Source organism: Balaenoptera borealis (genome assembly GCF_965194805.1).
Source record: "Balaenoptera borealis genome assembly, chromosome: 2".
NCBI classification, from domain to species: domain Eukaryota; kingdom Metazoa; phylum Chordata; class Mammalia; order Artiodactyla; family Balaenopteridae; genus Balaenoptera; species Balaenoptera borealis.
Window position 1 is genome coordinate 183,421,977 of NC_138867.1, and position 25,195 is coordinate 183,447,171.

The 25,195-nt window shown below is 60.8% G+C and overlaps 2 protein-coding genes and 1 long non-coding RNA gene across 21 annotated transcripts in view; 1 reads left to right on the forward strand and 2 right to left on the reverse strand.

Moving 5' to 3' along the window:
• Window positions 1–1,249: 1,249 nt before the first annotated feature.
• On the reverse strand, window positions 1,250–5,124 carry UQCR11 (ubiquinol-cytochrome c reductase, complex III subunit XI). 2 transcript variants are annotated; one of them, XM_082381849.1, is made up of 4 exons: window positions 4,974–5,095; window positions 2,172–2,659; window positions 1,924–2,072; window positions 1,250–1,404 (listed from the first exon to the last, which is right to left on the reverse strand). In XM_082381849.1, exons 2-3 carry the CDS (start codon window positions 2,267–2,269, stop codon window positions 1,952–1,954), a joined length of 219 nt encoding a protein of 72 aa, XP_082237975.1. In that variant the 5' UTR covers window positions 2,270–2,659; window positions 4,974–5,095; the 3' UTR covers window positions 1,250–1,404; window positions 1,924–1,951. The 2 variants fall into 2 exon arrangements, with proteins under 2 accessions (XP_082237975.1, XP_082237976.1); XM_082381850.1 differs by lacking the exon at window positions 2,172–2,659 and having other exon boundaries at window positions 4,974–5,124.
• An 84-nt stretch (window positions 5,125–5,208) lies between these two features.
• On the forward strand, window positions 5,209–17,506 carry LOC309624129. The gene is made up of 2 exons (XR_014241777.1): window positions 5,209–5,387; window positions 15,037–17,506. It is a non-coding gene; the product is annotated as an uncharacterized lncRNA (long non-coding RNA).
• Window positions 11,973–25,195, reverse strand: part of TCF3 (transcription factor 3) — a 33,795-nt gene continuing 20,572 nt past the window's right edge. For 2 of the 18 annotated variants that reach the window (XM_082381776.1, XM_082381766.1), the window contains 14 exons: window positions 23,778–23,845; window positions 22,367–22,496; window positions 21,627–21,676; window positions 20,309–20,411; window positions 20,057–20,226; window positions 19,840–19,972; window positions 19,372–19,430; window positions 19,192–19,270; window positions 18,312–18,385; window positions 17,801–17,962; window positions 17,624–17,726; window positions 14,988–15,117; window positions 14,556–14,791; window positions 11,973–12,264 (listed from right to left, as the gene is read on the reverse strand). In XM_082381776.1, coding sequence (XP_082237902.1) covers window positions 12,122–12,264; window positions 14,556–14,791; window positions 14,988–15,117; window positions 17,624–17,726; window positions 17,801–17,962; window positions 18,312–18,385; window positions 19,192–19,270; window positions 19,372–19,430; window positions 19,840–19,972; window positions 20,057–20,226; window positions 20,309–20,411; window positions 21,627–21,676; window positions 22,367–22,496; window positions 23,778–23,845 — 1,640 coding nt within the window. In that variant the 3' untranslated portion in view covers window positions 11,973–12,121. Of the gene's footprint in view, window positions 12,265–12,476; window positions 12,704–14,555; window positions 14,792–14,987; window positions 15,118–17,623; window positions 17,727–17,800; window positions 17,963–18,311; window positions 18,386–19,191; window positions 19,271–19,371; window positions 19,431–19,839; window positions 19,973–20,056; window positions 20,227–20,308; window positions 20,412–21,626; window positions 21,677–22,366; window positions 22,497–23,777; window positions 23,846–25,195 lie in introns of those variants that run through there. The other 16 variants (XM_082381780.1, XM_082381779.1, XM_082381778.1 and 13 more) reach the window with 16 other exon arrangements.

The window sequence follows — 25,195 nt, forward strand, 5'->3', positions numbered from 1 at the left end:
GAAGGTGGATTCTTAACCACTGGACCACCAGGGAAGTCCCTTATTTGTAGACTTTTTCATGATGCTTTGTGCTTTCCAAAGTAGCATGGCTTCCAGGAAATAAGCCATAGGTGGAAAATGTGCAGAAGTGTGTAGAACATGCCACTACTTGTGTTAAAATATACAAAGCTGCTGTGGACTGAAAAGTGTCTCCCTGAAATGTGTATGTTGACACCCTAACCCCCAGTGTGGCTGCATGTGGAGATGGTACCCCCCGCAGAAACAATTAAGGTTAAATGAGGTCAGAAGGGTGTGGCCCTGGTCCCCTAGAATTAGCATGTCCTAAGAGTCCCTGGAGAGCTAACTTGCTCACATGTCAAGGGGAGGCCACGTGAGGATGCAGTGAGAAGGGGGCTGTCTGCAGGCCAGGAGGCGGGCCCTCGCCAGGAACCAACCCTGCCAGAACTGAGCTCAGACTTCCAGCCTCCAGAACTGTGAGACATTCATTCTGTAGCTTAAGCTGCCTGGCCTGTGTTTTATTGTGGCAGCCCAAACAGACTAATAAAACAGCTCTTCTGCACAAATAGAACGTTTCTAGAATTTTCCAGAACTTGGCAGGAGTTGGAGGGAACTGCCTGTATGCAGTATATCCTCGTGTACCCGCTCATTTTTGTATCCCCGGTGATGGTTTAACACGTCTACAGGTTCTGATGTTCCTCCTTCTAGACACAGAGCCTAATTCTCCTCCCGAATAAGATGTGGAGCAGGAGATGGCCTGAGAGTCCTGAGTAGGTCATAAAAGGCACAGAGGCTCTTCCCTGCCTGCTCTCGGGCTGCTGTGTAGTAAAGAGGCTCAAGCAGCGTCTGGGAGGCCCACGTGGGGAGGAGCCACGTGAGGGGGCCTCCTGGAAGCCCCGACTCCCCACCCCACCCCGGTACCACCCTTCATCATGCAGCTGATGCCTCTACTGCAACCTCATGAGGGACCCTCAGCCAAGAACCCCCAGAAAGATCACTCCCAAATTCTCACTGAGAGATAATGTTTGTCTTGAGCCACTAGGTCAAGGGTAACTTGTTAAGGCAGCGATCAGTAAAAACCCCGTGCAGGTATTATCCACTAAACATTTGAAGTAATCAAACCATGTCTGCCAGCCACTGGGAAACTGCAGATTTGCAGTTTTGGAGTTGAAAGGCTCCCCGGGTCATTTGGGCCCCTGGGCCTGCAGTCAAGATAACCAAGCCCCAGCATGAGCACGTGCAGGCCAGCAGGTTTCAGAGTGAGGTTTAATGCCGTGTGTGTTCACACACCAAAGCTATTTCCACCAACATAGGAAACCTAACTCGCGCCGTGTATTTCCTCGAGGTCAATCCCAAGAGCCTGGGCCGTTCCAGATGCAGATGGAAGGGGGCAGCACCACCAGACACCTGGAGGGGGAACGAAGCAGGGTGAGCAGCAGATGCTGAGCTCCCAGTAAGAGCACAGATGCTGCAGACAGGCTCTAACACCAGATCTGGCTGTGCCACTTAGGAGTCTGTGAAATGGGGATGCACGTGCACTCTGGGCTGTCAGGTGGGCAGCACAGCGCCGGGCTCGTCAGTGCTCACAGCAGCCCGCCCAGGGAGGCCAGCCTCCACTTTCCTGTCTGTAAAACGGGGCATCCCTCCGTCCCACCCAGGGTGCAGGCTCAGCCTCCAGGACTGAGCCCCGAGGGGCAGCGCCCACTCCCCAGCCCCACCGCCCACTCCCCAGCCCCACAAACCGAGGCTGCTGGCTGGCAGCTCTGCGCCACCAGGCAGGAGGCTAGTGCAGGGCTCCGCCCTCAGTCAGGGTTCTCCAGGTGAGCCCCCAACACCTGCCGGCCCAGCCCTGGACCTGCGGGGAACACTGCTCCTCTGCTGCTCAGGAATCCCGGGCTACACCAGCCGACAGCTGCTGAAACTTACCGGAGGGGTCCGAGGGAGATGGGTTTAATTAATCGTCCTTCTTGAACTTGCCGTTGATGTAGGGCACCCAGTCCATAATCAGCCGCCAGTCAGTGGCCCACACCAGCCCCACGGCTCCCACGGTGCCCCACATGCCCACTGTGGGTAACCTGCAAGAACGGGGGTCAGGCCTCACCCTCCCGGTAGCGTGGCCGGATCCCCCCCATCCCAAGCTGCCGTTTACCAGGTGCCCACACCCCCCAACACACCTGGCCCTGCCCAGCGTGTGGACACATCCTGCTGATGACCCTGAGGGCAGGCACCAGGCAGGTGACCCTGAGGCAACTCCATTCCCATCTGCTTTCATATTAGAATATGCATGAGGGTTTGTTTTTTTTTTTTTTTTTTTTTAGTAAATTAATTTATTTATTTTTGGCTGCGCTGGGTCTTCGTTGCTGCACGTGGGGTTTCTCTAGTTGCGGTGCGCGGGCTTCTCATTGCAGTGGCTTCTCGTTGCGGAGCACGGGCTGTGAGCGGAGCGTGTGGGCTTCAGTAGTTGTATCACGCGGGCTCGGTAGTTGTGGCTCGCGGGCTCTAGAGCGCAGGCTCAGTAGTTGTGGCGCACGGGCTTCGTTGCTCCGTGGCATGTGGGATCTTCCCAGACCAGGGCTCGAACCCGTGTCCCCTGCACAGGCAGACTCTTAACCACTGCGCCACCAGGGAAGTCCCGGCTTAAGGTTTTATTTGAGGAATTCCACTAAAAAGAGAAAAAGCCCAAGCTTGTAAAGCATAAGGATATCTAAACTTTGCAGGTAGGCACGTTAACGCGATTTGCAGCAGCTCGATCCCTGAGACAGCCGATGGACTGAGGGAGATGTGAGTTATCAGGGTCCCTGTCTCACAGATGAGACCAAGGCACAGAGAGGGCAAGCCATGCCCCTGAGACACACAGCCCACTGGGTGCACAGCCGAGGCAGGGACTCCAAGACCACCACACTCCACATTTACGTCCAGTGATGGGCAGGGTCCAGGATGGCCCCAACAGTCCCACCTCCTGGTGTTCACACCCCTGAACAGCCCCTCCCCTTGAGGTCAGCAGGATCCAGTCACTGGCCTCTGATGAATCAAATACGAGAGATGATGGGCTGTCACTTCTTTTGTTTTGGTTTGGTTTTCTTTGGCAGCGCCACACGGCTTGTGGGATCTTAGTCACCCGACCAGGGATTGAACCCGGGCCCCGGCGGCGCCGAGTCCTAACCACTGGACCGCGAGGGAATGTCACTTCTGAGATGGGCTTTTAGAGACTGGCTAGGTCAGGGCGTGCTCATTTGCTCTTACCCTCTCTGCGGGGAGCCAGCTGCTAGTTTGTGAGCTGCCCTGTAGAGGTGTCCCTGTGGCAGAGGACTGAGGGTGGCCCCCTGCTGCAACCACAGGTGTGACCTGGAAACCTCCAGTAAAGCCTTCAGATGAGACACTGATCAGGGGACTCAGCTGTGTTCCAATTCCTGACCCACAAAAACTGATAATGAATGTCTGCAAAACTGCTGCATTTGGTAGGCTCTTCGTTACGCAGCGACAGAGAACTCTCACAGGCTCCATCGCTGATCTGTGCAGGGGCAGAATTTGTACATGGGTGCCCACTTCACTGGATCGCCGTAACCCATGGGCCTGGGGTGTTGGGGTGGAGAGATGGAAGCAGCAACACCCCCTCCCCAACCTGCCTCACCAACGACACCCCCTGCTCCCTGGGGAGAGGCCCGTACAACTCAACTTTGCGCTTTGGTGGGGTCCCGGTTACTGCTGCTTTTGGAACAGGCTCTGGGGCAGGTGTCACGAACAGAGAGGGAATCTTTCCTCTCACAGCCCAACAGCTTTGAGGGGTGCTGATGTCAGAGGAGCCTGCCCTCAGGGAGGCCTCCACCGCCGGCCCCCCCCGCAATCATCCTGGCCACTCCCCTTGGGGCCCTATGGAGCCCACAGAGAGGGAGGTGGCCACACACCTGACCTCCACGGGGCACCGAAGGTGATGATGCTGCTGACAGTCCCTCGTGGGACTTCGTTACACCCTCACCACCTCTCCTCCCCCTCCTCACAGGAAGACGCCCAGGGCTCGGGGAGGAGCTGAGTGCAGGGTACCCAGCTGGTGAGCGCGCATGCTCCGAGCCTGAGACCCCACAACTCCACAGTGCCTCCTGGGGGTGAGTCCCGCTTCCTGGCCTCCGGAAGCCAGTGTGGGTGGGACAGTGCTGCACCCACCCCCTTTATTACTTTACATCATCCTCATGCCATGGATCACATCGGTTTAATTTTTTTCTGGTCCACGACCTAGAGCGTCAGCCAGGAAGGTTCCGTTTATCGCTGTGTCTTTGGCACCCGACTCAGTGGTAGATGCGAGCACACACCAGGTGCTCAGTGGGTGCTGCTGCCGACTGAACGAAACCCTGGATGAAGGGGTCGCTGGTCTGACCATGCGCAGATGGGGACGGACCGACAGCGCCCGGGGGCTCGAGCCGCCCGCGGTAGGGGCTGCAGGGGCCGCTGGCGGTCCCACCCGACGCCAGGGACAGCCTTTCCCTGAGCCTGGGTCGCCCCAGCTGTAAAGCGTCACTGTCACTGTCCACCCGAAGGTCCCTGCCGGCGCCACTGTCCAGGGACAGCCCCCACCCGTCACTCTCCCTGCCGGGGCTCAGGGACACGACTGCGGAGTACAGGCCCCCTGTTTTTCAGCGCCTCACATCGTGGGCTCCCCAATCTCGGCTGCCACGTGGGGTCACCCCCATCCCACCCGCCTCCCACGGGGGTCAGTCAAGGACAGGCGGAGCCGTCGGCTTCACAACAACGTCAAACAAAAGCAAAGCCAGGAGCGCACAGGATCAGTTTCCAGGCCCCAGGAGCTGAGCCGGAGGTGCTGGGCGCGGACTGGGTGGGCACCGTCGCGGCCCCAAGGCAGAGCGACTCAGGATCGGGGGCCAGCCACGCGCGGGTCAGACCGCGCCGCCGCTCTGTGCCTCAGTTTCCCCATTTGGGACCTGGGAGGACAAGGGGTCCGGGGGCGGTAGCCGCATCCTCACCAGTTTCTGGCCAGCTGGCGGTAGCGCGGGCCCAGGAACCTTTCCAACATAGCGGCGCCGTCCCAGCTCAGGGTGACCCTGGCCCCGCCGGCTCGGGCGCACTGCGCAGGAGCGGCCGCCGCAGCGCGCAGGCCCACAGGGAGGCCCCGCCCCGCCCCGCCCGGCCCGGCCTAGCCCGGGCGGGCTACCGCGCGAGATCCGGGGACCGCCACTGCGCGCTCAGACTCGGAAGATATTTGCACTCACTTCCGGGGAGGGTCTGAAGAATGCAGACTAGAGTGGGCGGGTCCGGGAGGCGGGGCTTTCTGACCACGTGACGTGGGGACGCGGGGTCTCCCTCTCCGCTCTGGCGGTCAGAGTGGCCCCAAGCTGCGTAACCTCCTGCGACTAAGTGTGGCCCGCGACATTTGACTGGTGAGTTTGTGTCCTTATTACGTGCCAGAACTTTATTTACAGTTAAAGAAACAGGCCAAACGGCGAAGGGTTAAGCCCAGAGTCGCACAGAGGGGAAGGGTGGGATTTGAACTCCCTTTTGGAGGAATTAGGCGTTGTCACTGGACTCGCTGTGTGTGGGACCTTGGCCAGATGACAGCGCTTCCCCGAGCCTCGGTTTGCTGGCATTTTGTTGTCTGTTGCTCGGAGGCTCGGTGGGAAATTGCACGTTTCGATTGGGAGTGATTCCTCATTCCGGCAGCAGAGGGAGGCCTGGTTCCTCGCGCTGTCAACATTTAGGATACCACCTGTTAGCTGACGGACCCAGGACAGGTGGGTCCTCCGCCCTCTGCTTTCCGCCGCCCCAGCCTCGCTCGGGCTCGCCTTCTCCTTTCACCGCCTCCGGGGTCCCAGCGTCGAATGCAGGCTTGGAGATGCGGACTGGACACCGTGGCGTTTGTCTGCCCAGCCCAGCCCATCCTGCTGGGATCGGCCCCTCGGCACCCTCCAAGACTGCGGTTCCCAGGGGGCTGCAGGTTCTCACCTAGCCCTGGCCTCCGACCAGGGGGTTGGTTGGAGACCACGGTCTGGGCAGGAGGGGTGCTCGTTGCTATTGAGTTGGACATTGTTTCTCCGCCTTTCCAGTTGCCCTGGGATTTTTGAGCTTGGGATCAGAGAGGACCTGAATTAAGTCTCTGTCCTCGATGGAAACTTAAAAAGTGGGATGTAGGGGCCACCCTGGAGATTGTAGAATCTGAGACAGAGATTAGAAATCATGAGACAGAGAATAGACCTGCGTGAAAAGATGAGCAGAGGTGGGCATAGAGGCCTTGAGGCTGCAGGTCCTGGATCCAGCAGTTTCTGAAGCTCTGCCGCATTGTTCCTTCTGCTTAATGCACTTCAGCTCACAAGGCAGAATGCTTTTTGCTTCAAGTGATAAACGAAGAACAAAAACTGGCTTAAGAGAACAGAAGGAAGTTCTATGGCATGTTAGATGGCTTCAGGCACAGCTGCATCCAGGAGTCCAGCAATATCATTATGAATCTTCTCTCTATCTCTCAGCTCTTCTTTCCTCTGTGTTGCCCTTACTCTCTGGTGAACTCTGAGCAGAGGCACCCAGAAACTCTTGGTTGACATTCCAGCAACCCTTGCAGGAAGATGGCACCTCTTTCCCAATAATCACAGAAAATGCCCCTAAGCTGGTTCTCATTCGCGTGCTGTGGAAACAGGGCAGAGTTGGCCCCTCTCATTTGAGGATGTGGGCTGAAATTGGAGGAGGATCCCCAAAAGAGAATACCAGGATTCTGTGACCAGAAGAGATGGTGGATAAGCAAGAACGGTTGGCCCCCCTCGCACCCTGCTGGCCCTCTGCCCTGGCCTCCTGGGTTCCATGCAGGATCCCTATCTGGCCCTCAGGAAACGGAACGACTTTTCTTGTTTTCATTAATGTGAAATTCACATAACATACAATTAACCATTGTAAAGTGTAGAATTCATTGGTCTTTAGTACATTCACAAGGTTGTGCGACCACCACCTCCATCGAATTCCAGAACATTCCATCACCCCAATAGAAGCCCCGTCCTCATCAGCAGTCACCCCACCCCCGCCCCTTCCCAGCCCTTGACAACCAGGAATTCACTCTCTGTCTATGGATCTGTTTGTTCTGGACGTTTCCCATCAATGGAATCACACACTGTGTGTCCTGCGTCTGGTTTCTCTCACAGAGCATCGTGTTCTCAGGGTCCATCCGCGTTGTAGCGAGTGTCAGTGCTTCACCACTTTTCACGGCTGAGTGATGCTCCCGTGTGTGGAGGGACCACATGGTGTTTATCCGTTCATCTGTTGGATTCTTTTCTTTTACAATTTTTACAACTTTACTGATGTATATTTGACCTACAAAAATGCACGTATTTAAAACATACAGCTTGGTATTTCGACATATGTGCACACCCATGAAACCATCACACTGTGAAGATAATGAACACCTCCCCTTCGTCCCCTGGAAGTTTCCTCCTGCCCCTTTGGGATCCCACCCACTCCCCCCTCCAGCCCCTACAACCACGCTACTGTGAATTAGTCTGCATTTTCTACACTTTTCTACCGAGAATCATAGAGTATGTTTTCTTTGGTGTCTGGCTTTGTCCACGCAGCGTAGCTATTTTGAATCATCCAAGCCATTGTTTCTGTCAGCGGTTCATTCTTTCTACTGCTGAGTCATGGTCCATGGAGTGGGTGGACCCTTGTGTTTACCCACTGACCTGTTGAAGGACATTTGGGTTGTTTCCACGTTTTGGCGGTGGGAGAGGAATCTGCAATGAGCAGTTGCATCCAGGTCTTTGTGTGGACGTGTGTCTTTGTGTCTCTTGGGTGGATGACTGGGGTGGACTGGCTGCTGGCTGACTTGTAGGGGAGGCTTATGTTTAACTGTAGAAGAAACTGCCAAACGCTTTTATTATTGTTGAGGTGTAATTGACGTGTAACATGTTAGTTTCAGGTGCACCGCCAAAGTCTTTTCCGAAGTCCTTGTATCCGTTTGTGTTCCCACCAGCCAGGTATGAAGAGTCCCTGTTGCGTTTGGATGTTTTGCCGTTTTAAAAAAGGGCACAGATACTATTAATTCCCCGTGGCTGCGTGACAAATGACCACAAGCTGGGTGGCTTAAAGCCACAGGGGTTTATCCTCTTCCAGTTCTGGAGACCATATGTCTGAGATCAAGGTGTCACAGGGCTGTGGTCCCTCCGGAGGCTCCAAGGGAGGGTCCTTTCTGCCTCTTCCAGCTTCTGGACCCTGCCACCCCGCCCCACCCCCGGCGTCCCTTGGCTTGTGGCTGCCTCCCTCCAGCCTCTCTTGTCACGTGGCTTCTCCTCTGTGTCTCTTGTCTTCTGTCTCTTATAAGGACACTTGTCATTGATTTGGGGTCACCCTAATCCAGGACGATCTTGAGATCCTTAACTTGATTACATCTGCAAAGACCCTTTTTCAAAATAGGGTGCCCTTCACAGGTCAGGACGTGGGCGTTTCTTTTGTGGCTCCCATCACCCTGCTGCAGCCCGGCACCGTCTGTCTCAGTCAGGCATGTCCCTTCCCTCCCTGGCCTGCGGGTGTCAGGGCTGCCCCAGGACCGGGCTCTGCGTGTTCTCTGTCAGCCCTGGAGGGCCCGGTGGGCATCCAGCAGATGGGGAGCTGCAGGCTTTGAAAGGCTTGGACTCAGGAACACACCTGCGACACCACTGGCGCTGTCAAGCCGCACACACATCCACCGCCCCAGTTTCCCTGTGCCCAACCCCCTGCCACCAGATTTCTCTGACCTGAGTCAGGCAGATGCTCCTTCCAGAAATTTCCATGGAGCCGACCCCTGCTGGGACAGAGGCAGCGCCTCCCCGGATAAGGATTTTGGCACCTTTAAGATATTTTTAGACACCTTTACTGAGGTATAATCCACACACCATACAATTCACCCATTCAATGTGCATCATTCAGTGGGTTTTGGTGTATTACATTATTTTTTAATATTTATTTTATTTTTAAAAAATATTTATTTATTTATTTGGCCGCGCCAGGTCTTAGTTGCGGCATGCGGGATCTAGTTCCCTAACCAGGGATAGAACCTGGGCCCCCTGCATTGGGATCCAATAAAGATGTTAAAATAAATACATACATACATACTAACTCAGGGAGTGGCCTTCCGCCAGGAGCCAGTCAGCTTCCACATCCCGGGAGCCCTTATTCCAAGTGCAGGTCCCTGGCTTTGCCCGAGGAACTTTGCTTCTAGAGCAAGGAATCACCGTGGCCACCTTTCCCAGTGTCTGCGGCCTTGCTCACCACCACCCCATCAAACCCCGGTTGAGGGCTGAACTGTGTCCTCCCAAGAGGACATGTTCAAGTCTTGACCGCCCCCCACCCCTGCTACAGCCTGTGATCAGGACCTTATTTGGAAATAAGGTCTTTGCAGATGTGATTGGTTAAGATGAGGTCATGCTAGAGATTTTGCGGCCCCAAGGCAATGACAGGTGTGTGTGTAGGAGGGACACCTGGACACAGGACACACGGGGAGAGGCCACCTGAAGATGGAGGTGGAGATCAGGGTGATGCGGCTGCAAACCGAGGCACACCTGGGGCCCCCAGAGGCTGGAAGAAGCAGGAAGGACTCTCCTGGGGGGGGGGGGGGTGTCAGGAGGGAGCGCGGCCCTACCACACCTGGACCTGGGACATCTGGCCTCCAGAATGTGTGAGAACAGATTCCTATGGTTTCCAAGCCCCCCGCCCGCCCGCCGAGCTGTTTTAGCTGTCCAGGAGATGCGCAGTGCGGATAAGCCCACACCCCCCCCAGGCCATCCTTGGTGGGATGTACTCAGGCCACCTAGTGAGCGCCTACGCCGCCGACACCAACACCGGGGGCACCACCTTCCCAACCCCTCTTTTCATCTGTAAGCACACAGCAGCTGAAAGATCCAGGGACAGCAGAGTATTGTCATAAAATGTCACATTTATTGCTACAGTGCTGTTATGTACAGGTCTCCAAATCGACTTTAAAGAGGATCGTTATTAAAAATCCCAAAGAATTCAGCCAGCTGTGTTGACACTTATATAAAATTATTCTACTTAAAAAAATTTTTGTTTTTTAAAAAATCAGTTATCCTGAGGCACTCAGAGCACAATTTTCCCCGTAATTGTGGTTCTTCCCCTCCCCCAAGGCTACTTTTTCCCGTGCTGGGTTAATCTCATTATATATATATAAAATATATAAAACTTAAATTATATATGTAATACACAGTTCAAAAGTTTGCAGGCCTCTGGGGGTCGCAGAGGCTCCTCGGCCCCTGCCCATCTGGGTCTGTGGGTTAGGCCCGAGGCAGAGGGAAACTGAGGCAGGTTCCCCAAAGAGAGACAAGACCCACAGACCAGGGGAGTCACCAAGGAGAGTCCCCTGATCGGTCTCAGGGGCAGACCCCAGGGGATCCCAGGGACCCGGAGGTGGCCCCGGCCCCAAGCTGGGATGTCCCGCTCGTGCTGGCCTTGGGGTTCCCTCAAGCTTCCCGTGGGGCACCCGGCCCCCAGCCGTGGGGAGTTCCAGTCTTGAGGAGTCAGGCCGCCCCGGTGCTCGGGGAGGGAGGGTGGGGTTTTGGGGGAGACACCTGGGATACTGGTAGGGTGGGGTGCGCGCAGCCAGCCTGGGGGTACGTAAGGCCTCTATGCCGGGGGTAAAGGGAGGGCAGGTGAGACCCCAGCAGGCCTGACCGCACGCCCAGGTGACACGTAGGGTGACCAACCGCCCTGGACTTTGTTTGTAAACCTGGGACAGCCCAGGCCGAGTGGGTTCCCCTGAACACACGGGAGAGAGGGCTACTTGGGCAGAGGCCTGGGAGCTGGCGCCCGGGCCTGAGGGCGGCTCACCCTCCTGGTTTGCAACCGGCTGTCAACCCTGTCACACAGCCTGGGGGCCTTCTGGGCAGGGGGATCCTGTAACTTCCCCAGTCCACGTCAGGACGGCCACTTGGGGAGCAGGGGCTGTCTGTGCCAGAGTTCAGAGAATGAAGGGCGCGGTGTTTAGGGAGGCCCCCCAGCACCATGCTCAGCCACGCGGGTGCCGGGCCCAGGAATGCTGGTCCTCACAAAGTCCCATCTGAGCGAGGGCCCAGGGCTGGGAGGGGCGTGGGGCTGGCAGGCCGCAGGCAGGGGCCTGGGGGACCAGAGCTGCTTGCGGGGAGGAACCTCGGCTGTGTGACAGGGGAGTGTCCCTGCCTCCTTGGAGGTGCCCCAGCAGGGTGTCCCCCTTCCTGAGGGAGGGGAGCGGATCGGGCAGGGGAGGCCCCCCACCAGGCAAGGGCCCACCCACTACTTCACAGGGAGCAAAACCACAAGAGCAAGCCCCCCATGCTAGAACCTGAACTGGACGGCACCTGCCACCCCTGGTCCCGTGGCTCCCCGGGCGGGGAGGGGGACCTCACCTCAAGTTTACACGGGGTCTTTTTAAAGTTTTTTGGCCACCCCACGTGGCACGTGGGACCGACCAGGGATTGAACCCGTGCCCCCTGCATTGGGAGCACGGAGTCTTAACCACTGGACCACCAGGGAAGTCCTGGGGTCTTTTTAATACAACTTTTAATAACCTTGTTGATCATGAAATGCAATGCTCATTTCTAGAAACAGCAGCAAAAATAGCAAGAGACACGAGACTTTTATACAAAAAAATTTGTTGCTTAGAAAACATACGCAAAAAAAGCTAAAAAAAAAAGAGACCAAAGGCATTCTAATTTTCTTCTACAGTATAAAAAAAAAAAAAAAAAAAAACCTCTCATAACTAAGGTTCCTTTTATTTTCCTTAAAAAAAAAAAACAAAAAGCCTCTCAGGCGTAGGCACAAGTTGCTGGTTGGTGGCTGCCGACCAAGCTGGCTCCGCACAGCATTTCCCTCCTGTGAACGGTATGTTTGAGTCTTCACGGTTTATACTTAAGGCATTCATTTTCTTGTCTGACAACGTGTATATACCAAAACCAAAAACAATGCTCCTTGCCGCCCAGGCCTGGGCAGCAGGGCCGAGACTCAGTTTCAGGATCCATCAGGCCAGAGACCTGGCGGTGGTGTTGCCTCCGGAGCCCCCAAGGCGATGTTGGCTCAAGGCTGACCACGGGCTGCGTGGGGTGGGGACCAGGCGCCTGGCGTGACTGTCCCAGGTTAGACCAAGGTGGCGTCACTCGTCGGGGCGGCGTTCCTGTCACATGTGCCCGGCGGGGTTGTGGGCCTCGCCCAGGCCGGGGTGGGCGGCCGACAGCACCATCTGGGCGTCTCCGACCACGCCGGACACCTTCTCCTCCTCTCGACGCTTCAAGCAGGCCGCTTTGGGGTTCAGGTTACGCTCTGGGGGGAGGGGGAGAGCACTGTGGGAGAGGGTCCCCGGGGGAGGAAGAACACGGGGGCCCCACGCGGCTGCTCCATCTCTTGACCTGTCCCCGTCCCCGAGAAGGCCATGCGGGCCGGGGGTCTACAGAGCAGGATGAGCGTCGGGGGGCGCCAGCGGCTCAGGTCCCCGGTGGGCAGGAGGGCGGGGCGGGGCCGGCCCGGGCGCCTACCTCGCACCTGCTGCTCCAAGCCCAGGATGACCTGCACGGCCTGCTGCAGGATGAGCAGCTTGGTCTGCGCCTTGTCCGACTTGAGGTGCAGCTGGCACATGCGCCCCAGCTCCCGGAAGGCCTCGTTAATGTCCCGCACGCGCACCCGCTCCCGCGCGTTATTGGCCATGCGCCTCTCCCGGTCCCTCAGGTCTTTCTCCTCCAGGGACAGCACCTCCTCCGTACTGCTGGGTCACAGCACCGGGGCCCCGTTAGTCCTGGGCAGGGGTCGTGGGGAGGGCACCCGCTGGCTGCGAGTGCGCATGCCATGTGCCTGGCAGGAGGCGGGGCCTTGACCCCCACCCGCGCGTCTGCGGGGAGCTGGGCGCAGCCCTTGCCCCCGCCCGCTCGCCGTACCCAGGACTGGCCAGGAAGCAGGGAGGCCCCATGCCCCCACCCCACCAACCCCGAGATGACGACCTTCCCCGTTCAGAGCAGCTGCTTGCTGGGTGAAGGAGAGCTGGGCCTGGGGCTCCCACAGCTCGGGACACTGAATCTACAGGAGCAAACCAGCTCACAGCCTGGAGACCCCTCATGCCTGGGCGCCACAGGACTGCACCTGCCCCACGTTGGACCCTGGCTGCCTGAGAGCTGGGCCTGGAGTGGCCGCCCTGAGCCCTGCGCGCAGGCCCCTGGGGCCTAGCACTTGTGCTGTAACCGCTGGGCGGCGGGCACGGTGTTGAGTCCCCCCAACGAGTCTGGAACAGGGGCTCAGAGAGCTGACCACGGGGTCCACACCCCAGCTCAGGCCCCCCAGGGGCGCAGCGTGGGGCTCTGCACGAACAACCTCTCCATCTGCCTGTTTCCCTGGGAGCCCGTCCTGCCCGCCCACCCTGCCCTCGGGCCTGAGCGACCCCTGCGGGCGGCGGCGGCGGCCGGAGCTCAGGACAAGCGTGCAGACCAAACTGACAGTCAGGCCTCGGGGCCCCTTTCTTCCCTCAAGTCCCGACGGGGGCCGTGGGGGATGAAAGGCCCGGGTCGCAGCCCTGCCGTTTCAGCGCTCGGGCGCAAGTGCGAGGTAAGGAGGGCAGCCGGTGGGAGTGAGGAGGTGGGCGGCCAGGGTGGGGGAGCACGGGGGGCAGAGAGCAGAGAGGCGGGCGGACGCGGCGTGACGCCCACGCCGCCGTGGAGACGCGGAAACCCCAGAGCTCAGGGGACAGTGGGCAGCAGGCCAGGGCCCTAGCTCCGGTCCAAGCGACAGCGCTGCAGGAGAGAAAGGGTTAACGGGGCAGCGGGGGTAGGGTGGGGGGCGTTAAGGAATCAGCTGGAGGGAGTCACACAGCCTCCCTGACCCTCAGCCTTGGGGGTGAGGGGTGAACCCCACCTGCATGTGGGGACCGATGGGCTCAGGCGCCCCGCGAAGTGTCTGCTCAGAGCGAGAGTGACAGTGACAGTCTCTGGGAGCCAAGGGACACGAGTCCCTGCCAGCCGGGCCAGGCTTCCTCAGAAGGAAGGGCTGGGCACGTGGGGTCTTCGGGGTCTGAGAACACAGTTCTGTGCCAAAGTGCCCAAGGCTACAGGGCTAGGAGTCCAGAGTCTGTTCCTCTCACTTCAGAGGGAACAATGGGATGGGACTTCCCTGGCGGTCCAGTGATTAAGACTTCCCCCTCTTCTATTGCAGGGGGTGCGGGTTCAATCCCTGGTTGGGGAACTAGGATCCCGCCTGCCAACGCAGCGCGGCCAAAAAAAACCACTAGAGGAGGCAATGGGGCCTGGCCAGGCAGAGGGCCTACGGTCAGGAGGGAGATGGTCACTGAGGAGGGAACGGTCACTGCAGAGGAGGATGGTCATGGGGGGTGGATAGTCACAGCAGGGAAAAGGGAAACGGGTAACGGTCACTGAAGGGGGGCTGATCACTATAGGAGGCGGAAAGTCAGCAGGGGGAGGTCACTGCAGGGGTGATGTCACTGCAGGGAAAAGGTCACAAGGGGAGGGAGGAAGGTCACAGCGGGGGATGTCACGCAGGGGAGGTGGGCTCCAGGAAGGGAGAAGGGGAGAGCGAGGGCAGCAGTGGGGGAGGGGAGCGGCGCCCCCACTGACCTCGCACCTGCTGCTCCAGGTTCAGGATGACCGACACGGCCTGGTGCAGGATGAGCAGTTTGGTCTGGGGCTTCTCACTGTTGAGGTGCAGCTGGCACATGCGCCCCAGCTCCTTAAAAGCCTCATTGATGTCTCGGACCCGCAGCCGCTCCCGCGCGTTATTGGCCACCCGGCGCTCCTTCTCCCGCTCAGCCTTCTGCTCTGGGGGGAGAAGGTCGTCCTCGTCCTCGTCCGGGCTACGGGGCCAGGGGCCAGAGGGAGACAGTGAGGCGGGGCCGGGCAAGGGCCTACCGCGGCCTCGGGAGCCGGCGCCCCGAGCGTGTGCGCGGGCGCCCTGACGGGCCCCGTGCGCATGTGCGTGCGCCCTGGGTGAGGTGGGGGGGCGAGCGTGCGCGTGCGCAGCCGGCCTGTGGGGTTGGTGGGGGGCGGCACCTGGTCCGGGCGCGCGGGGCCTTGAGGTCCTTCTTCTCGTCCTCGGCAGTGTCGGCCGCCACATTCTCTTCGTCCTCCTGCTCCTCCCGCTTGATGTCGCCGGGTCCCGGGGCGGCGCCGCGCCCGAGATCTGCAACGGGCCGGAGTCAGGGGCCTGCGTTCGCAACGGCAAGCCACCCAGAAGCCCACCAAGAGCGGGACACCGGCCTCACGCCACACGCGGGCAACCGTTCCAGGCCCCGCGGACCAAAAGGCCTTCAGAAGAAAGTGCACCGAAATGTCGTGGCCACTCAGGGGCGGAAAACTTTCCTAAAACGCTAAGGAGCTGTCCTCAAAAGAAACAGAAATCGATAAACTTGAATATATCAAAATTGAGACTTCTCATCACCAAGAAAATAAGCGGCTGCGCCAATGGACAGAAGACGCTGTCACGTACAAGCCAACAAAGGGCAAGTCCCCACGATCCGCAAGAACTGCTACAAGTCAGTGCAGACGTGATGGAGAAGCCTGAGGGGAGCAGGGAGGGCCCCCGGGAGCCTGCAATCTGCATCATCGCGTCAGGAAATGCGGAAATGCTGCGGGTCTGAGTATCGCTTGTGGGGGTGACCGCTTTGGAAAGCACTTTTTCCGCCTTATCTGGAAAAGTCAGGCACGTGTGTGCCCAGCAACCCTCCAACCCAGAATCACAGCCGCCACCAGGAGACACGCTCGGAAGGTTCGGGAAAGCACCCACGCGTGGGCCCAGGGTGGGGCAGGACCTAGTGTCCCGTGAGGCCAGGGCTGGTCCTTGCATGGCAGCTGAGCGAGCAATCGGGTGGGAAAGCCACCCAGTAGGACGACTCACAAAACCCCCAGGCCACATGAAGAGACCTGTGGCCGAGGGCACACAGCTGCTTGAAACCACCACGTGGCCTGGGCTCTCCCGCAGCTGAACCGCAGGACTGGGGCAGTGCTTCAGAGACCAGCTTGGGGGCTCCCTCAGCACTGCTGCCACCAGGCCAGGGTGTCCTGGGCGCTGTGGGGGCTGAGCGGCATCCCTGCCCCTGTAACAGCCGAAGATGTCCCCAGACGCCACCCAGGTGTGGAGTGACAAAATCTAGACACCCCGGAAGCACGAGTCAAGAGTCAGGCTGGTTCTGGGGCTGCAGGGTCCTCAGGCGGACATGAGGGTTGTGTGGTGGGTTCAGGGGGCCTTGTCAAATGCACGCAGCATGTGGCACAGCGTATTTTTCACCAGGTCGATGGGGGCAGGGTGGGTGGAGTCCTGGATCCTCTCCAGGCCTTGGTCTCACCAGCGACCCTGGGACAGGTCCCTGTGAGACCCAGGGCCCCAAACCCCAGTGGGCATGCGCAAGCCTGCCACCGTTACTCCCTTGTGTGGATAACCTCGTGCCAAGTGACTTCGCCCCCTCTCGCTACTGATTTCTCTGCTTCCCTGGACAGTTAACACCCCAGAACGCCAACGCCACCCCACTTGCCCTGACGGGGCCCTCAACGCAGCATCCGACATAGTGCACCCTCCTTCAGGCCCCTCAGCACCCGCACCCCCTGATCTGCCCGGGACCCTGACCCCACCTGAGACCCTGCCCCACCTGGGACCTGCCCAGGCTCCCCACCATCAACTCCACCGTGTGCCAAGGACCCTGAGACTCCACCTACAGACCGGAACCGTACCTCCTCCTCCACATCTGCAAGTCCTTCAGAGCACCTGGAAATTGCCCACCACTGCCCCTCTTCGGCCCCTCGCAGGCCGGTCCACAGCATCCACCCACACCATTCCTCCTGAACCAGCAGTCCCCTCTGCCCTGTTTCCCACGTCCAACCCAAGCCCCACCCCCCCAAGTCTGTCCTTCCAGCAGCAGCCACCAGAGGGCATCTATGAGCACCTGAGCAAGGCCCCGCCCCTCTTCTGCCCACAGCCCTCCAGGGCCCTCACCTCCCTGGGGTAAAAGCCCAAGTCCTCCCCAAGGCCCTGCACGACCTGCCCCGTCCCCTCCCCCATCCCTTCCCTCCTCCTCTCCCCCTCGCTCGCTTACTCTGCTCCAGATACACGGGCCTCCTCGCTGTTCCTCCAGCACACAAGGCACGGCTCTGCCCCAGGGCCTTTGCACGCGCGCACCCCCCCCCCGCAACTTTCTCCTCAGCACTCATCCTGACACGCTCACTTCACCTTCCAGTTTCCACACAAGTCACCCCCTTTCTCTGTTTTGTTCCCTGGTGCCGAGAAAAGTACCAGACGCACAATGGACGCTAAACATTTATGCCTTTTGGGACTCTCCCGATTGACCAGGTGAACAGAGAGGTAGCAACCCACCCCAGAAGCAGCAGGGCCCCTCCCACCCCTGTGGGATCCTGCCACCAGGCCAGGTAGGGCTTTGGTGATGTGGCAGGGGGCATTGCCCCCCCCTTGCACCGGTGCCCAGTTAGTTCCCCTGGACCTCAGTTTCCTCAACTGGAGATGGGGGTGGACAGTCCTGAGCCCATAGGCCGCCGGGAAGGTTGGTGGGTGGCTCTCAGTCCCCATTTTCCAGAGGAGGAATGTGGCTCCAAGGAGGAGTGGCGCCCACTGGCGGGCCCACGGCACGGGCCACCCTGGGTGCAGCCACCCCTGCGCAGGGGACGTCACGGGGACTTACCGCTGTAGGAGTCAGGCGGCCGGGAGAGGTCGGGGAGGGCCACATGGTTGTGCACGAGGCCGCCGCTGCTGGAGAGGCCATCCTCCGAGTGGCTGCCGCCCACCTGTGGACGAGGGGGGTCATCAGTGCTGGCCTGGCCCCGGCCGCCCCCCCAGCCTGTCCTCACCCAGCACTCACCAGGCCAGCGTGCCGCCCACCCAGTGGCATGACCGCGCCAGCAAAGCCCGAGGCCAGCGCCCCGTGGCCGGGCAGCATTCCGTGCACGTCCCCCGCTGTGCCCACAGCGTGGCTGCGGAGGACGTGGATGGCCTCGTCCAGGTGGTCCTCCATCTTGCTCTGCTGTGGGGTGGAAAGGGGTGAGGTGCCTGGGCTGCCCATACAGCTGCCAACAGCCTAGCTGCCCGTCGCGGGCCACAGGCCACGGCAACAGCTTTGGCCACCCACCAGCTTTGGATCCTATTCCCAACAAATTAGCTGACAAGTTTAACCTGGTCAAGGGGCACCTGTCCTATCGAACGTTCTGCTGTTTCCACAACACCTGAGACCTCTTATAGGATGTGGCTTCATAGCCATGGCAGACATGCGAAGCCACCCCCCACCCCAAACGGGTGTCCCTATGTGTTCACAAGCACCTCTGCTCCCCGCGCTCACATGAGGGTGCACCCTCCCTGGCCCCCAGGACACTCACCAGGCTGTGGAGACCCCCATCGTAGCTGGGCGATAAGGCACCGGGGGCTCCTGCTCGAGGCCACTGCGACGTCCCTGGAAGGGGCAGATGCGCGTAAGTGGGCGGGGAGGCAGGGTGGGGGGAGCGGTGTCTGTGCAGCCTGACCCAGGGAGGGAGGAAGGCTGGGCTGGGAATCTGCGCCTGTGATGCCCAGACTGGCCACAGAGGGGCTCCCACGCCCACAAGGCAGTCTAAGGGCCCCACGTCTGAATCTCAGCCCAGCTGGCCCGACAGCTCTGCCAGGCTGGGGTGTGAACCCAGTGGGCAGGTCACGTCTTTGAGCCTCAGTCTCTCCAAATGCAAAACCTACGGGGCAGGTGGCTCCTCCCAGTCCTGCCCCACCGGAGCCCCAGAGGCACCGTGTGGGCCTGTGCGCCCTCCGGAGACCTGTGGCCCTCACTTCTCCGCAGCCCCTGGCTGAGCCCCGGCTGCACCCTCTTAGGGACAGGGGACCCGGCCCCCTCAGCAAAGCCGAACATGAGGCACACAGTCGGTGCCTAACAGCTTTCGGGGTGAATAAACGCCAACATGCCCACGTCCTGGAGTCCAGGCGGGAGCCTCGGGCCGGCTGCTCTGCCTCTGTCCAGGCGGCATCCCAGGCCCCCGCTGGATCCCACCTGCCCCTCATGCTCACAATGCATAGCCTGCTGCGTCGCGCCTCCTGACCTTTGCCTCTGCTGTGACCTAGGAGCACTGGCTTGGAAGCCCCCCATCCTCTAGGGAGCCCTCCTCGACGGCCATGGGAACGTTGAGCTCTGAGGCATGTGGTCTGTCCAGCTCCCCGCCCACCCGGGGCTACAGTCAGCAGACCCAGTCCCCTCCCCCAGCACGCTGCACAGACCTGCCAGGCCCTGTGGGGAGCCCACGGGGGTGGAGGGGCTGGATGAGAAGTTATTGCTTGACTGGTCTGGGGAGTAGATCTGTGACGGGGACAGGGAGAGAGAAAGGGCCACCACGTGGCCGGTCAGGAGTCAGCCTCCTGGGTCACCGACCCAGCCACCCACCACATGCCGAGTCTCACCGAGGCCAGCGCCTTCCCAAGGGCGTCCCCAGAGCTGCCGGCCGTGGTTCCACGGGAGCCTGTAGGTGGAGAGAGGTGAGGCCCAGCCTCTGGGATGCAGCAGCCCCAGCACCTGGGCCGGGCTTCCTCGCCCCGGCCGACGGGGAGCTCCCGTCTGCACGCAGCTGCCTGCACGGATGCCGCAGCCTGGCCCTGGGCAGCCCCGGTCTCAGTCGGGCGTCTCCTGCCGCCTCACCACGTGCCTCCACAGTGCTCTGGGGACAGGCAGGCTGCGGGGCTCGGGGTGAGCAGCCCCCTCGCTGCGCCTCTGTTTCCCCAAATGAACAGTGGGACCTACTCATCGAGGAGCCACTCTGAAACACCTGAGGGGGCCCGAGGAGCCCGAGCCAGGCGAGGGGGATGTGGTTAATGATGATACCCGGGGCTGGATCCTGAGCCCACCGGGGGTGTGGAGTGAGGGGGCCGTACCCAGGAGGCTGTCGGCCCCGCTGACGGGGGGCGTGTGGCTGGAGACGCTGCTGTAGGCGCCCGTGGGGGCCGAGGAGAAGGTGGACACAGCCGGGAGCCCGCCGTTCACCTCTGCTCCATGCAGCTGGTAGCCCTGTGTGCGGGGGACGGGGTAGGAAGGGTCAGACGGGGCACTGCCCACACACCTCCCCTGCCACGGCCACCCCGCGGGGCCTACCATGCGCTCGTGCTGGTGCAGGCCGCCAAACCCACCGCTGCCACTGCCGCCCACGGAGCTGCTGCCACCTGCCGGGAGGGGCAGGGGGGACGAGCCCCCGCCCAGCATGGGCCCGAAGCCCACCTGGCCTGGGGGGCTCCAGAGCTCGGCCGAGGGGTGCAGGCTGCCGTCTGCGGAGAGGGGAATGGTGAGGTGGGTGGGCAGAGGAAGCCCGGGCCCCGCCCCAGGCAACCCGGGCGAGCCCCCAAGTACCTGCCACGTAGAAGGAGGCGGGGTAGGCGCCGCTGGGGGTCTTGGTGGGCGGGTAGGCGGCGGTGTCCCTGCTGTAGTCGTCACCTGAGCTGGGTGGGTACACCTGTGCTGGGCCAGCGGGCATGGTCAGGCAGGAGGGGCCGGGCAGGGTGGGGACTGGCCAGCCCCCGCCCCACAGCTCCCCCTCCTGGGTCTCCCCCTCCACCTGGAGGGCTGTCCACCCCACCGCCCACTTCCCTGTGCTTCTCCAAACCTTCCCTCTAAAACCGCACCTCGGCCCCGCATCTGAGGCTCTGCTCGTGTTATCACCTCTCTGCTGTTCCTTCTTCACCCCCACCCTCCTGCCCTCCCCACAGTCCCAGCCTTGCGCCTGAGGCCTCTGTAGACTGGACCCCCAGCCCAGACTGCCTTTTCCCTCCTTAATCCAGTAAACTCCTATTGATCCAGCAGAGCCCAGCTGTGCCGCCCCCAGCACTGGAACCTGCCTTAACCCCAGCCCTGATCACACAAGACCTGGGGGCCTCAGAGGCAGGGCCCCGGGTGAATATTCTGCCCCAGCTGCCCCAGAGCAGTGAGACAGCAAAGGCGTTCAAGGATCAGCGCCGACCCTGATCGGCTGGGCACTGCAGGAAAGTGCTGGGGTCAAATGGCCACGTCTGCCCCAACACTGGAGCAGAAAGCGGGGTGCAAGTGCCAAGAGATGGTAGGACAAAGTGGGCTCAGGGGCCTCTCAGCTCTGATGTTCCAAGATGTTCCATCACGAGCTGAGCCTTAAGACAGCCTCTGGGCCTGCGGCCTGGTACGGGCCGGGTCAGCCTCCGGGGCTCAGCAGAGAAGGCAAGCAGAGAGGGTGGTGGCCGAGCCGGGGAGTCCAGCAAATTGCCTTTTCTCCCAACGTGATTAAGTCTCGGGAGCACGGTGCTGGGAGCCGCTGACGGCTCGGCACCATCTGCTGGGCCTGGCAGCCCGCCAGCCACCAGATATCGGGGCGAGGACAGAGGGCAGCTCCAAGCAGGGCGGACGGGGCGGGAAACCCTCTAACTGGCCGCCAGGACGCCCGCCTGCTCCAGCTTCCAGGACCCCGTTCACGCCCTTTCTGAGGCGCCTCGGCCAGAGGAAACCACCTTCTCTTAAAGCAGGAGGGACCCAGGCTAGACCCAAGGAAGGACTTTCCGACTACCTCAGGGTTGGGGCCTCGGGGAAGAAGTCCAGCTGAGCCCATGGGGCTTTCGTCAGACCCCATGCAGGGCCGGCCCACCCTCGGGAGGGGGTCACGAGAGGCGCTCGGCCTGTGGAGCCCGTTTGTCCCACAACTCACCGAGGATGGGAGACCCGGCGGCACCTTCCGGACTTTCTTGGGCTGCGTGTCTGTTGGGACAAGAGGAGTGAGCACCCCCGGCCAGGCTCCCGCCCTCACCACCGGGAGGGGTGCAGGGGGCCCTTCCCGCTTGGACACTCCTGTCACTAGGGGATGGGAGACAGCCCCACCCTGCAGCTCGGAGACCCCCAAGCTTCCCTACTAAGAGAATGACTTAAACCAGCCTCGGGCCCATGTGGCAAACTCAGGGGGGGCGGGTGTGTGCTGGGAGCCGGGTCGCAGGGTTCATGGACACGGGAACCGGTGCCTGCTCCTTGAGCCCCACCTCCTGGCAGCCGCCCGGTCGCCGAGTCCCGGACCTGCAAGCTCCCCCCTCGCCGAAACTGCTAAGCCCCAACCCTGGCTTGGGCGCCTCCATGGTTGCCAGGTGCCGCCGGCCTTCCGGCTCCAGTGCAGCCCAGATGGGAAGCCGGGGTCCCGGTCCCCCTCGCTGTGGGCCCGCGTTGGCACCTGTGTACTTCTGGGTGGGTGACTTTAGCGTCACTGAATCAAAGCAACCTCGCTAAACGAGGCGTCCTTCGACAGAACCGCACAGTGCGCAGGGTCTGTATGGCCGGGGAAGCGACCAAGGGCTGTGGGACCCTCGCTGTGCCAACTCAGCGCTGCCCGACCTCACAGGACGCGACCGCTAGGACCCACGGGGACCGCCGTCCCAGCCGCCCCGCCACCGCCCCACTCACCCAGGCCGCCATCCGCCGCTCTCCGCCGAGAGTGACCAGAGTAGGAGTAGTAGTGGGGCCCGCCTTTGACGCCCGAGGGGGACAGCGGCCCCGGGCTGCTGAGGGCCAGCTCGCTGGGCAGGAAGCCGGCCTGAGGGAGGGGGGGGTTAGCAGCCGGCCCCCTGCCCAGCCCCCAGGCCACTCCGGTTTAAAACAACAGAGGCAAGAGTGAAGGTCCAGGCCGATGGCAGGGTCCTGGGGCGACAGTGACCTGGGGCATAGGTCCCTCCCTGCTGACACTGGTGGCGTTTCTCTGATCTAGGACACTACCGACTGCCATTTTCATGAAGGGAAAAGACGGGAAGAGAAACACCGTCAAGCCTGAAGATGTGTCGCTGTCTGGGTGCTAAACGGGCACAACTATGCTTCAGGTGTCAAGGGAATCTGTTTGTTTTACTTTGTACATAGCCTCCCCCCCCCTTTTTTTTTTAAGGTAAACGGTTTAATTTCGCAGACATTAGACTCTCTTCCCAGGAGAACAACGGTGACTGGGGTTCGAGGCGCAGTGCTGCAGCCTCGGCTTTCCTGTCTGTGAAATGGGCATGTCAGACATTCCACGGCTCAGGGGCGTCATGGGGACAGATAAGGGCCATGCAAGTTCTGCCCCTGGCCGACAACCTGGGGCCCCGTGGGCACTCAGTGGCTGTGGCCTGGCTGAGGCCCAGTGTGCACACAGGCGGCGCTGCCTGCAGCAGGGCCTAGCTGCACCCTGAGGTTGCAGGACTGCAGGCAGGGGCAGGGAATAAAGCCCTCGGGCGTGGGGCGGGAGAGAGACCCAAGCGGGGACCAGGACAGGAGGCCACAAGGGACCACTGTGCCAGGCAACTGGCCCGTCAGCATCCCAGTGGGGTGGCCACGGGTGACAATCTCGCCCAGGCCGGGGACTGTGCCGAGGCTGGACCACAAGGCCGGGGGCACGGTGCGAGGGTCAGGCCTCGGCTGCCGGGCTGGCCTCGGTTTCCCTGTCTGCCACTTGGGGGCAGGCGGGCGGGCAGGTGTCTCCTGGAACCCCTTCAGCTGTGCACAGGGCGCCACAGGCTGGACCCCAGCCTCCCCTTTCCCCATCGACAACGCACCCGGCCTGGCCCAGGGCCTGGGCCTGTTTCAGCGACTGCTGGAGAGTGACCAGCACTTGGCCGAGCCTTCACAGATCAAGAGGCAATTGGGACGAATTTGTTTCAAATTAAAACTAGGGAATACAAGGTGGGGTGAGAAGTCAAGCGGTGACTGTGGCCCCCACTGGGTACCCCCCAGTCCCTAACCACCTGCGCTGCTCCCTAGTCTGGAGACAGGGGCTCTCCAGGCTCCAAGGGCCGCCGGGGGCCGATGGGACCCACGCCCTCCCCCGCCCACCCTGCAGATGCAGCCTCACCTGAGTCAGGCTGCTGACCCCCGCGTCTCTCCCAAAGGGGGTGTATGCGCCCCGCTCGCCGCCCTTGCCTGGGGAAAAGGAAGGAGGATCACCCAGAGCTGACCCAGAAGCCGACACATGCCCGTATACATCAGGCGCTCCACAAGTGCACAACACTGAAAACCGTGGTGGGACACTGGTCTCCCCATCAAGTGGCGAGGGACCGAGGGACAAGTGGGGTTCCAACCAGACGCTATCCCCAGATGACCCGCAGAGGATTCTGCAAACCCGCCAGGGCCCCCACATGCCCCATCCCCAAAGCGGCACAGCACTGACTCGGCTCCCCACCCCCGCCCTCCTCGAGCTCCGGTTTCCTCTGTTCAAGGTCATGAGGTGTCAACTCCCCAGGGTGCTGGGTTCCCAGGGGACAGGTCGAGGTCCCTGGTATCTTGCAAGGTTCAGCACCCAGGCCCTGGGCTCCTTCCCCAGCTCCTGGACAGGGTCAGCTCACGAACAAGCATGTGACATCCCTGGGGACGCTGATTCAAGCCACTCGGTGCGAACGAGCCCTTCCTCTGTGTGGGTGGGCAAGACCGAGCTGTGGGGGGACAGCCTGCCCGAGAGAGCAGCTGGTGTGAACAGACTCCTGCAGCTACACAAACACCTGGATCCAGCCTTGCCTGAAGCAGGTCCCTAGATCCATCAGTACCTGAACAATTTCAGCTTGTTTCTGGCTTCAGCTGGGCACCTATCCTGACTGACGGTGGACCTTAACCAGCCTTACCGTGAGCAAGGAATCAGAATGCTTGACTGACTAATCTGGTTTATTCTCAAACTGGGTGTGTGGGGGGGGGAATTCTCCGCTTTATCCATTTATTTTTTGAATATTTTTACTTATTTTTTGGCCATGCTGCGCAGCTTGTGGGACCTCAGTTCCTCAACCAGGGATCAAACCTGTGCCCTCGGCCGTGAAAGTGCCAAGCCCTAACCACTGGACCACCAGGGAATTCCCTCTCTCCTTGATTTTAAAAGGACAATTTCAAGTGGATTCTTGGAGCAAACGCTGTTTAGGGGGCAGGGAGAAGGGCCATGCTCCTACCAACACACCAGATGCCCCACAGGCCACGCCCACCAGCCCAAGCTCAGGGCAGGCGACACGGGGCCCATTTAGGGATGAACAAACCACAGCCTGGAGGCCAGAGGGGAATCGCCCCCAGTCCAGAGGGTGCACTCCCCCCCTTCCCAGGGCGGCCGTGGGAAGCAAAGCTGGCCGGCCCAGCCAGGGCTCTGCGCTCCCCACTGTAGGGTGGGGCTGCTGTGGTTTGACCCTGCGTACAGCAGGCACCAAGCAGAGGCATCCTGAAAGGAAGGCTGAGGGAGGCGAGGAGAGAAAGCAGAGGTTCTGGGAGGGGACCTGCGAGGACCACGAGCCCTGTGTG

Bases quoted from the DNA above. Each gene is read 5' to 3' on its own strand.
- UQCR11 (XM_082381849.1), bottom strand. From the start codon at position 2,269: ATGAAAGCAGATGGGAATGGAGTTGCCTCAGGGTCACCTGCCTGGTGC. The intron at 2,073-2,171 runs GTGTGTTGGGGG...CCGTTCTTGCAG, and splicing joins CACACGCTGGGCAGGGCCAG to GTTACCCACAGTGGGCATGT.